The 13418-nt window shown below is 36.9% G+C and overlaps 1 protein-coding gene across 1 annotated transcript; it reads right to left on the reverse strand.

Annotated features, from left to right (window-relative positions):
- Positions 1–5: 5 nt before the first annotated feature.
- LOC124638593 (uncharacterized protein C1orf112-like) lies at positions 6–7762 on the reverse strand. Its single transcript, XM_047175623.1, has 12 exons — positions 7575–7762; positions 7325–7462; positions 6945–7162; positions 5488–5645; positions 4811–5001; positions 4201–4346; positions 3464–3593; positions 2883–3051; positions 2373–2598; positions 1762–2101; positions 822–1049; positions 6–671 (listed from the first exon to the last, which is right to left on the reverse strand). The coding sequence occupies exons 1-12, from the start codon at positions 7650–7652 to the stop codon at positions 12–14; spliced, it is 2682 nt and encodes an 893-aa protein (XP_047031579.1). The 5' UTR covers positions 7653–7762; the 3' UTR covers positions 6–11.
- Between the last annotated feature and the right edge of the window lie 5656 nt (positions 7763–13418).

Consider the following 13418-nt stretch of genomic DNA (forward strand, 5'->3'; position numbering starts at 1 on the left):
CGATATGTAACTCAATCAAGTATACTGTACAACTTGCTGCATACAGTTTTTATTCTTTTCAAGTATTCATTTGTAAAAATGTTCTCTTTAATTTTACACAGCGATGAAGCGTCGGTTTCCAGTCTGCTAATAATTTGTTCTACTTCATTGGTGTTGAGTTTTGCTTTTTTACACACAGGTTCGGCGTCGCTTTCAGTATCAAACAGCGACTCGATATCAACGAGATCGAAGTTATTGCTCAATGACTTCTGCATTTTCACGGAACCTGAATCATTAAAGTCATCGACATGTTCAATACATTTATGGGTATATTGGAAATCAAGGGTAGATAACAGATGCTCCTTCACATCTAATTCGCCTTCTTTCAATTTTCCTTTTCTTATAAAACAACTCCACGTTTCCTTCAATGATTTGTCTTCATTTACTATCTTAGCGATTATTCGGTCCAGAACATTATTTCGATACTTCCTTATAGTGTTATACAATTTATTTTTAACTGTAGAATCGGAGTCATGAAATAATTCGCTAAATGCTCGCACAAGTTCTGTCTCCAAGCAATGTTTATTCTTATCATATGTTTCAAAGTTTGCTAATTTACACAGAATACTAATCAATAGTAATTTCAATTCTTTACATCCAGATTGAACAATTTGTGATATTATGTGTACCACCTAAAATTGCAAAAGAAATGTTCATTAACGAAACAAAATTGTCTTCAACTTCTACATAAAGAGTCGAATTTTGAAAACAGGTACTCATTAGCACGACACGCCTTAAATATCCTCTTTTTTACACCATTGAACAAAAAAATACCAAATTACCTTCACTAAATTAGAGCTGCTGCCGTGAAAAATATGTTCCATTGAGTTTGTTAGCGCCACCAGTGATTCAATGTATCTGTAATACCATACAGTGCCCTTGTCTAATCCTTTGACTATGTGAACAATATTTTTCGGACAAGCCTTTGACCAAGCGTGTAGTAAAAATATTTCCATTGCATCCTCTCTGTTTATTATCGAACAAGTACTTGCCAAGTTAGTGATTTTTATCTGGAAATAATCATCATTATGAATGATATAACAATATCACTATAATATTTATTCAACTAAAATGAGATATCTATGATTAACTGTATTATGATTTATTAGCGTTAGAATGGGAATCCCGTGTATAATCAATGATTATGTAATCATTATTTAACCAAAAATATCGTTTAGCGAATAATAAATTACCTACGTAAATTCCATTGTCTGAAAACTATAAAAGTCGAATAAAATACCGATAATTTATAGTGAATAAACAAAAACAATTTTAAATAACTTTTGTTATGCAATAACTCTTACTTAACGACAAAAAAAAACTATTTCTAACAAAATCTTGTCGCATATTGCATTAGGATAAGATTCAAAATTATGGAATCGTGGTGGCTTAGTGGGTAAAGAACCAACCTCTCAAGTTAGAGTGTGGCACTGTGGGTTCCATTCCAGGTCGGACTTGTACCAATGTACCTTTCTAAATTTGTATGTATGTACTTTCTAAGTAAATCTTGGACATCAATGACTGATGCAAGGTAAAGGAAAACCTGGACTGTAATGTCTGAAATTACCAACCCACATTACCAACCCCGAGCAAGCATGGTGATTAACACTCAATCCTTCTCCGTCTGAGAAGAGGCCCGTGCCCAGCAGGGGGACGATAAAAAGGCTGATGGTAATGGAGGTTCAAGGTTCAAATTGTAAGTAATACATAGAAAAAACTTACCAAATCGTCGACATCCACAGCGTCATCGGCTGACATAAAAGCCCTCATTTGCACCTTTACTTTTTCCATAACAATCATTTCACCATCCAGTTGTACTTCATTAGGTAAATTATTCAATTTCAAACAAACCCATAGATTTAAATTACTATCCTCGTTTATAGAAAACATTTGGTACACTTTTATTTTGTCGTCATTATGCATTTCTTTGAATAATCTAGATATTGTATATGTTAGGTGTACTTTTTGCGGTGAATCAACAAATAAATGCTTGTTTTCAAGTTTTTGATAAATTTTACACAGTGATGTGACTTGAGTTAGTAAGAACTGGCGGTTGGATATTCTGAAACAGGGAATAACAATTATTGTTTAACATAAGAATCATAAGATTTTGGTTCAGGTTTAAATGCGACGGAAGAGAGATGGGCCAAAACTAGTAGCAGTTTTGGAATTTCCAAAACAGGAATGGTTCTTTGGATGTGGCTATTTTATATCATAACAGTTAGTGCATGAAACATCTCCTAAAAGATCTAAGATACATATTTTGTTCATTTTATTTCCACAAACTGCTCTATAATTTAATCACAAGAAATATAAGAATAGATGTTTCATACCTGGCCAGCAGCATCCACAGATTAGCAGAGAACATAGCGCTCAAGCAATCTGTACCAAGTACAGATTCAACCATTTTCTTTTCCAACGCATGAATTTCTTCAGAATTCATTGTAGTAACCAATGCGAGTGTGTGGGTAACTAAATGTTCGAACAACCCGCATGTTTGGTACTGTCGATTTGCCTTCTCACATTTGAATTTGAGTCCTATGTTGAACCAGATATGACCTGAAATAGTATAATTCTTATTTAGCTTACAAACGTCTTCGAAAATGATAGAAATTTTGAATATTTTTGTTAAAGAAAGATTGAGATTTTTAATAGAACCATGTCTAGGCTTCCATATTTAGTTTTCATGCATATTGCGTATTTTTCTGATTTATTCAGCTAACATAACTTTGGGTAGGTATGAATACCTATTGCAAAATTACAAAGCAATTTTCACGAAAGTTGTTTTCCCAAATAAGTAAGTAACTATTTTGATGCAATTAAAAATAAATTTCATTACTTACAATTAGGCAACATGCTGTAGATCAGGTTAATAAACTTGTGTTTCGGTATATTTAACGAGTGATCTGCTGATTTCGGTACTAATACTTTTATTACTGAAATCACTAGCAGTATCACGCCGAGTAACTTGTCGTCTTTTCTTATTTCGTTTATATTGTAGTTCCAAATATACTGAAAACAAAAGTAGTGCTGGATTAGTAAAATTAGGTAGCATAATGTAGAAGTTACTCCTCATTATTGTCATGTTCATCATCCCCTGCCCTTAAACCGATTTCATTTGGGGTATTTTACTGAAATTGTTGTGTGGTTTCAGAGTTTATGGCGAATAGAGAGCCTCATACATACATGCTTCTAAATTCTTGTAATGAAACGGTAACAAGCACTTATAATCTAAGAGGCGATAGACTGGTCTTAAAAAAATATAGATTGAACAGACAGCTACAGATATCGCAAAAGACAAATCCTGAACTTAATTAAGAGCACAAATACCCTCATGTGACCCATAATTCTCCCGCACCTGATGCCTAAAAATTTCTGCGCAATGTTCCATGACGACAAAAAGTTTGGCGCTAACTATACTTACAGTCAACAATTTTTCATCTATGACAAGCTCAGCAAGAAGAAGGCTGACAGGATTACTAACATTGTTATTAAAAATATTTATAAACTTTGCAGGTTTCCCACGCATTGTGTGCAAACAAGCTTCATTATTTCTGAAAACAAATAAATTGCATACAGAACTGGTTTTTATCCGATATTTGTTTTAGTGTTTTTATTACACGTTTTCATGATTAGGTGAAACAATGAATTTATAAATCATACAAAATGATAGAGAAAACTCAGTAACACTTGGTGGTATAAAAAATACATAAGTAAACAGCTCCATTCTTTCCTTCTAAGCATTGTTGAAATTAGATAGACTGACTAAGATGATATTTGGTATAGAGATAAATGATATCTACAAATGACCATATAATAGTCTAGAATCCGTTTACTGAAACACCACTTTTTAAGAGCTGCTTATCTCTGCGACAAAACACTTTTAATGTTGACCCTACATTACGCATCCATTTTGTTGGGCAATCATCAAATGAACCTCTGCGCTGTGAGTCAGCAGCGTGAGGGAGTGTCAGACTCTTACGGACCAATCATGTTCCTTCTTAAGCCCTTTATGTACAAGGGCCGCGGTAACTCTTTTGAACAATCCCACAGCCCCGGCAATCTTAGGAATACCCGCTTAATGTTCGGGAGGCCTACATGCTACTTAAAGTTAAGTAATATTTGATCATTTCAAGGTAGTTTAATAAGTTCCAAACTTACAAATGAACGTAAATAAGAAGTTCTACAATATGTGAGTAATCTTTGACGACAGCATGCTTGAATGTGTTGCATACTCTTAGCAATATTTTCAAAGTAAAACTTGTAACTTTAAGTGATCTCAACACTATTTTCTCTTCCTGATTTTCCTGTCAACAAAAAAATACGTTTTTACAACAAAATATTGTAATTGTAGTTAAAAAATAATTCATATTAACATTTAGATGTTATCCCTCTTGTTAGTTGCTAAACGTCATCTACCTTATCAGAGCAAACACCATATTTTTTATATGTAGACTGCCAACAAATTAGAAGGAACACCTGTTTGTAAGTAAATTATCGCCATTCTTACATTGCATTGCCAGCCTTCTAAAATTCACTCCTTTTTTGAAAGTTTGCAATGCACAAATGTAAATCTTACAAGAATTGTAGCAAACTATCATCATCTTCCGAGCCTTTTCCCAATTATTTTTTGGGATGGGTTGGCTTCCAGTCTAACCGGATGCAGCTGTGTGCCAGTGTTTTACAAGGACCCAGTCACCCGCGCAACCCTTTACCAGTTGGTTAGACTGGTCACAGAATAATTGTAGCAAACTAGCAACCAAGAAATTACCTCAAGTGCAATTTTGACATTGTCAGTAACCATAGAACAGAGTATCTTAGTACAATCTATGTAGACTCTCTTATCCGTAAGGCAGTTAGAGTACTTGTCACATATCATGGTGTATGCCTTCCATTGCTCGGCCATGGTCTTCACATCCAAACTCTGGACTATTTCACCTATCTTCAGGTTTATGTCTAGAGCTGAAATATTAGATTTATTGTAAGTAAAATTATTTGAGCTAGAGATATCAAAGTGCTCTTAAATTGAAATGGTTTGGGAAAAATGGTGGGACACTGAGATAATGAAAAAGAAAATCAAAGTACTTCTGTTACTTTCAATAAAATAGATCCAATAGAAGCTCTCAGTATGGCTATACTACAATTAAGTTGGCACATATTTAAGGTTTGTCAATCTTGATATCATTTTTATTTAAAAACTAAGTTTGAAAATGAAATGCAGTTAAATCTGAATGTAAATGCAATAGTAAGTTACTTAATCAATCCAATCATTATTTGAAGCAGTAGTTTTTTTGTTTAATATGTATTGGTGTAAAAAGTCCCATAAAGATTGTTTTCTATTAATCAAATACCTCCCCAAATGGAGTATAAAATCAAATACTACAGCAGGATAGATTTTTCGCCTTTTCTTTGCCTGCACCTTTCATTTTAACTTATCTATCATGTTACCTTCAATAAGGATATCCCTCTCCTCTCTCTCATTTAAATCAAAAATGAAATGTTTCTCAAGAACCATCAGGTATGTCAGCTGCAGTTCGTGGCAAGTCCTGAACAAGTCTTTCAACTGTTTCTCAACAGAATTCAATTGACTTCCATATATAGATTCACTGAAATCAGAAATAAACAACCAGTAAGACTGACTTTATGGAAGTACATGCTTATTTTGTTAAGCTTCAGGCTATAATAACTGATACACATGTTTGTCTGTATTTCCACATTTTCACCTGTGTCACGCTAGACCTAATACATACCCAGTAAAATATAGCCTATGTTCTTAATGTTCTTCAAGACAGTGTAACTTCCCAACAATTAAATAATTTTTCTTAGTAGTCTTATTTACAATATTAGTACAGAAAGACAATACAAGTTAATCAGGCAAAGTGTTAGACAACAAGACAGCCTACAGCTCTATCTGCTCTATCTATTCTAACCAGTTCCTGATAAATCTGTAAAATATGTTATTAACAATTTCGCTGCCCAGCTCACCTATGCAATTCCTATCCACATGCCCAAAAATATTTTGCATAATTACATAACAACCCGGTATTCGAGTCCAACAGCGCAATTGTATCGGAACGGGACCCTTATGCCCGAAAACCCGGCGTCCGGGTTCACTTAAGCCCCGCCCACCGAGCGTAGGGCTACCCAAAATAATTTACTAGAATATAATTATTGTGCATTTTTGATCAGAATAAAGAAAATAAATCCCGTCTTGTTATTTAATTTATTATGTTGTTAAAGAGACTATTTTTTTAATTTTAACGTACATTATGTTAGAACAGATTTACTTAATATGATTTATCTACATGTTTCTGTAAGCTTTTTTTTTAATATTTTCAAAGAGATCCCCAAATGAGATACTTTCAAAAACCTTTGAAATCCGTAATTCTTCTCATATTTTGTAAATGATATGTGATTTAGCTGTAAACACTAGTATTTTTATATTACTTTGACCTAATAATAAATTTATTTCCCATTTATATTAGGCAAGGATTATCTTTGCGAATTTAACGTCTCTTGATTTGGACATACATCAATAGATGGCGCGCGTGAGCGCATTATTACTAACATCAAACAAGATCTAACCTAAGTACGCATGTAGCAAATTAATACAATACTGGAATGAAGCAATAACTGGATGGAATAATACCAATTTACGTTTTCTAATCCGTTATAAACTAAAGCGATGTTTTTTCAATTGATTTCATTTATTTACTTTTGACAACCCTTACAGCTTACTTAGCTATGGACTCGCTATTCGGGTCCTGGGCATGAGCACATGCATCTATAGCTACACATAGCGACGACTCGGTATTCGGGTTGCGGGCATAAGGAATGAACTATGGTTCGACTCGAATCCCGGGTGCTGGGCATCGAAAGTTTTAATAATGAACATGTCAACTTACCTATCTTTACAATGTGTAAAAACTTGTCTGATTATGCATCCAGTTACTGTTGGAAAACTTTTCATTGAGCAACATGCCATAGACACTGATTCTATAACTTGTTTAATCAAATCAGACAAGAGTTGTAACAGACATACAGCATCATTTATGTATTCTTTTAGTTCATCAAGTATAATTAAACCTGTTTCTGCCAGTAAATTTGTGATGAGTGCTAAACCCTGAAAAGTCAGACATACAGTTTTAAAAATACATCAGAAGTATCGCTATCCTAACAATATTGAAGATCTGTTGGTTGGAGTGTAGCAAAGGGTGTGCAAGGCTTTTGGGACTTGCACACCTTGCACACTCTTTGCTACACACTAACCGATCTGTTGCCTTACCTGTGAAATACACGTACTACAATCATTTAGGAGAGTAGAAAAATAAACAGAAAATGATGAATTCTTTATTTCTTTCACAACGGTTGAGAAGGCAGACTTTGTATTGGACACTAAAGATTCATAAGTAATGAAATCCATCTGATAACTTAGTTAAGAAAATAAAAACTATTTTATTTCGCAGCTATGATAGAAAATTAAAACGATCCTGGTAAACAAATAGTTGAGTTGTACGTTGTACACAAAAGGATACAGTCCCTTCATCTTTAGGGCTATTGCAGAACATATCCATACTTTCGGAGAGAAAATCTGAGCTTTGAGAGTTGTCCATTATTAATTGGTTTTCTGCAGTACATTTAATTTTGTTTAAACAAAAATTCACAAACAAAAGCAACACCCAAACACTATAAATAACCCTTCCCGCTCAAAATAGTCTTCAAAGTTGACAATTTGACATTGACATTTTGAGACTGGTGTTGTCAACATTAGTAATTTATTTACTTAGCTAAAGTTTTACTTACTGACAAGCAGCTGGCGGCGGGTAGAGCGCGGACGCGGCACACATAAAATTGGCTCGCCTTGTAAGGTATTAATGTCGCTACCTTAGCTTGGTTTTGTTATTGCCCTTTCCCTAGTTAAAATATTTTTTAACTATTTTTGAGCTCGATTCAAACTTGGCTACCATAGAATGAAATAAATTGCTCGTCAAGATCTCTCATATGTCGAGCATTGACATAGTCTTCCTTCTTCACCTGTATGTTCTGAGTACAGTGTTCTGAATATCCAGTACACGCGTAGTAGTACAAATAAACGAACTTTCCTTCAGGCTTTTACTGTATTCAGGCTTGTAGGTATTCAAATGTCGGTCCTGCGCCTGATCTCTCTCCGGCGGCCGCCGCCGGCCGCGTCGGATTGCCGTCCCATCGAGCTACGAGAGTGAAGGAATCATAGCGAGTGCAAATGCGCAAATGCGCAGATCTATACAGGTGTAGGTATCTACTATAATATGTCCTGCGCACTTGGCGGATCTTCTTACATGAGAATAGCCCTAGCCGCCGTAGAAGTTAATCGGCTAGGAGTTAGGAGGACATCATGACAGTCGACAGTGGTAAAATCATTACTTTTGGCATTCGTTAATAACTAGCGGCACAGTAAATCACTTCACAAAAAAATGTAGGAAGTCTTTATGATATAAAGAGATTATAAATGCTCACCTTTATGTGGACCAAGTTTCTCTTTGCTGTTCTTGACCTAATGATCAGGGGCCCGATTCTCCTAATTTTACTTAAGCAACATACGATTCACGTTCGACTCGATTCGACTGAGATCCGATCCCGACTCGATTACGATTGAAACGTATGTGGCATTCCGCTATTTTTTCTTTGAAATAAACATTTTTATCCTTTTCTGTCATTCAATAATGAATCATTTTGTCTGCAAATGATTTACGATTGCAAAATGATTGTACAGCAAACTACCGTATAGACCATAATTACCAAAATAGCAGACCAATCGCACACCAATCAAATGTCAATCGAATACGATTGGTCTTTTATTAGTAGCAGAATGCCCGATATGGTTAAAACTGCTATTGCGATCATATTGCGATCCGATTTCTATTCGATTTTGACATTATTAACTTAGGAGAATCGGGCCCCAGTTAACTCATGAGGTAGGGAGAAGGAGAGGAGTATGAAAAGTGTAATTTAATTTTATATTCCAGATGGCATTCCCATAGAGGTATGGAAGTGTTTGGGTAACGCAGGAGTTATAACACTGGCAAACTTTTTTAGCAAGTTGCTACTGGAAGCCACATGCATACCAGATGCTTGGAGAATGAGTACAATAGTCCCTCTCTATAAAGGCAAGGGAAGCCGGTATGAGTGTAACAGCTACAGGGGTATTAAATTAATGTGCCACACTATGAAGTTATACGAGAGAGTGATAGATACCCGGTTGCGTATGGAATGCTCACTCTCCAAAAACCAGTATGGCTTCGTACCAGGCATTTCAACCATTGACCCAACGTTTGCAATGACCATGATCGCAGAAGAATACAGAGCAAAGATTCAGCCCATATATATCGCATTTCTTGACATGGAAAAGGCTTTTGATCGTGTGCCTCGAAGCAGCCCCGGATCTTCAATTTTTTTTAGGCGGGGCAAAAACTGAAAAATGCCGCCCGCCTACCTACCTACTTATGTTTATTTTCACCAATGAAAGTCACTTTTTTGGTAGGTAAAGGACTTAAAAAAAAATGTCGAAATCATTGTAGGCTCAAACAGTTGGCCAGGTTAAAGTTACCCAAAACAAAAATGTGAAAGGCTGCCAAGTTCGATAATATGGGAATGCTTCGCCAATAAAAGAAGTGAGCTCTGAATAAGTACCAAGTTCCATACACATACCTCAGTTAAAAATAGTTACTTTTTAATGATGTTACTTGGCAAGTTATCACACACCTTCTTATAAACCTACTAAACGCAATGAATCAAGTATATAATTTTCTATTATAACTTGCCAAGTAACATCATTAAAAAGTAACTATTTTTAACTGAGGTATGTTTAAGGAACTTGGTTCTTATTCAGATCTCACTTCTTTTATAGGCGAAGCATTCCCATATTATCGAACTTGGCAGCCTTTCACATTTTTGTTTTGGGTGGGATTTCATTTATTTTTGTAAGGTGGTTTATTTTATTTTTTTCTTATGATTAAGTTAGTTAAGGAAATGTCTCATTTATACTATCTTTCAGATTTTTGAATATGCACTATGCTTCTTACAAAGAAATGAACTATATTAACTAAATGGACTAGATTTACCAACTGACTGACATGACATGTTATCATATATTATGTTCGTGGATCAAAGTTACACATTCGTTATTTTCGAAAGTGACTCACACTTGGCCGTTTTCTGATTTTTACTTTACTTTGACTAAACACAAACCTTTGTAACGAATTTCAGATCGGTACGACCATTCAAAGATGTATTATATAAATATAGATAAAGTTAGTTCGTTTTAGTTCCTTAGGGGTATAAATTTACACCGGGTATAAATTTACACCTTCATTATTTTGAAACTGACTCACACTTGGCCATTTTCAGATTTTTTCCTTTACCTTGACATAAAGACCTACCTCCATGCCAAATTTCAAGTCAATACGACCATTGGAAGTGGTCTAGGTTTTTGATGAGTGAGTCAGTCAGTCAGTGTATAGTAAAAATAGCGATTTTCTGACGTCAATATCTCAAGACCTACAATAGGTATATTAATGATATTTTGTATTTTAGATAAGTTAAGGGGTCTCAACAGATACTAGAAATTTGATATGCGTAAATAAAATAGATTTTGAGTTATAGGGGGGTCGAATTTGGCCCGAAATGGTTCGTGTAATATAACTCACGGCCGGTGTATCGCTTTTTTTTGCTCGAACTTGGCGGACACACTGCCGTGTGTCTAGATAAAGTTATAAAAGTCGAGGCAGATTAATGTACACAATGTAAAGTAACAAGCAGTTGGAAGCTTTTTGAAAAACTACTTTTTTGTTTTTGAGACTCCATAAATATTTTATTTGCTACATTGGACTTATAGAAGGTATAATAAGACAGCGTGGATTTGACTTATGAAATCAACAAAGTAACGGCTGTGTAATATTGCGAAATTTTTTAAGTTATTTGTTGGATGACTCACAAATTAAACTGGGAATTGTGTACAAATAAAAAGAAACCGTGATGAGAGCGAGTGCCATTTGTGATCGTTGATTCGGTGCGTCAATAATAATGGCGTCCACGGCCGATTTCGGCCACGGTGGCTGTTCTCATTTTTAATGAGATCAGCCAGCTACGCAGGACTTATTATAGTGCACGAGCATTTGCGCAGACACAGGTGCACTCCCTATTCCTTCACTCTCATAACCCGATGGGACGGCAATCCGACACAACCGGAAAGAGATCAGGCGCAGGACCGACATTTTCGTGCTCTCCGATGCACGGGTGAATCAATCACCAACTTCCAGACTACGGGCTGCTTTGCGAAAGTTTAAGAAAACCCAAAAAGCGATTTCGGCCCGACCCGGGAATCGAACCCGAGTCCTCGAGCACAGCAGCCGCGCTTGCGACCACTAGACCAACGAGGCGGTCATAGACCAACGAGTGCGTCAATAAAAATAATACACCATCAGAAAAACAGTACATAAATTGTGATTAAGCCGCGAGCGTAGCGAGCGAGAATTTTTTCACTTGGAGGATGTTAAAAGTGAAAAATAATCAAAATTATCAATTAAACAAAGCGAAGGCGACTTTTTTAGAACCTTTGCTTGTCAGTATCATGATACAATGGAACTTCCTTATCAAACGGGTATAATTTCATCGTAATTTCCTGGTGGTGGGGCGTCCCGCGGCGCCCCTGAGACCGAGGCGCCCGGGTTATTCGCACACCCTGCACCATAGGTTAAGACGCCCTGTAGGTAACTATTATGGTAATCTGTGATATAGGATTTAAAATCAGGTAGCCACCTGATTTTGCCGCCCGGGGCATGGGCCCCGGCTTGCCCCCCCCTAGATCCGGGGCTGCCTCGAAGTACCATTTGGTGGAGTCTCAGGAGACGAAATGTCCCAGAAGCATACTTCTCAGTAATTGCCGACATGTACAGGAATGTTCGTTCGTTCATAAGAACTAATGTAGGAGTGACAAAATCCATCCCTGTCACAGAAGGGGTTCATCAAGGTTCGGTTTTGAGCCCATTCTTATTCAGCCTCGTGCTGGACACGCTCACCGAGGATGCTCAACAGGGGCCCGATTCTCCTAAGTTAATAATGTCAAAATCGAGTAGAAATCGAATCGCAATATGATCGCAATAGCAGTTTTAACCATATCGGGCATTCTGCTACTAATAAAAGACCAATCGTATTCGATTGACATTTGATTGGTGTGCGATTGGTCTGCTATTTTGGTGATTTTGGTCCATACGGTAGTTTGCTGTACAATCATTTTGCAATCGTAAATCATTTGCAGACAAAATGATTCATTATTGAATGACAGAAAAGGATAAAAAAGGTTTTTTCAAAGAAAAAATAGCGGAATGCCACATACGCTTCAATCGTAATCAAGTCGGGATCGGATCTCAGTCGAATCGAGTCGAACGTGAATCGTATGACGCTTAAGTAAAATTAGGAGAAGCGGGGCCCAGAAAGCATCGTGGACTTTTGTGTATGCGGATAATGTAGCAATCTGCACAACGACTCGTGAGGCTCTGGAAGACGCTCTGGAGGCATGGAAGAGACAGTTGCAGGCAGGTGGACTAATTCTGAGCGTTTCGAAGACCCAGTATATGGAGTGCAACGTGCCTATCCCCCGTACTGACCCGATAGTGGTTGATGGACAAGTAGTTCAACAGTGCGAAGAGTATAAATACCTGGGTAGCATAATTGCCAAATCCGGAAGCCTGGAAAATAACATTCAGAACCGAATATCAGCCGCCTGACTTAAGTGGCGCGAGCTTACAGGAGTTACCTGCGACAGTCGAATGCCCATTAAACTGAAAGGGATTATTTACAAGTCAGTCATAAGACCAGTTCTCATTTATGGAAGCGAGACGTGGGCCGTAACAAAAAAGCATGTCAGTACCATCCAAGTTGCCGAGATGAAGATGTTGCGGTGGATGTGCGGAGTAACGAGGCTCGATAAGATCCGTAACGAGTACGTACGCGGTAGCCTTAGAGTACGCGATGTCGCCGACAAACTACAAGAAAAACGGCTGCGATGGTACGGACATGTTAAAAGGAGACCACCTGAGTACATCGCCAATGCGACACTCAATCTCGATATACCCGGTCAAAGGCGCAGAGGCGGGTCAAAACTGCGGTGGTTGAGTGTCGTAAAGAAAGATATGATAAGCTGCGAACTCGAAGAGGAAGATGTCCAGGATAGAGCGAAGTGGAAGAAGAAGATACGGAAAGCGGACCCCGTCACAAGACGGGATAAACGCTGAGAAGAAGAAGAAGAATTTTATATTAAAAACCCCATATCTAGAATGTTTTTTAAAAATACTAGAATAATCAATAAACCAAAATCAATACCGCACTCAGCCCAGCCAGAC

Source organism: Helicoverpa zea, chromosome 17, assembly GCF_022581195.2.
Source record: "Helicoverpa zea isolate HzStark_Cry1AcR chromosome 17, ilHelZeax1.1, whole genome shotgun sequence".
Classification (NCBI taxonomy): Eukaryota; Metazoa; Arthropoda; class Insecta; order Lepidoptera; family Noctuidae; genus Helicoverpa; species Helicoverpa zea.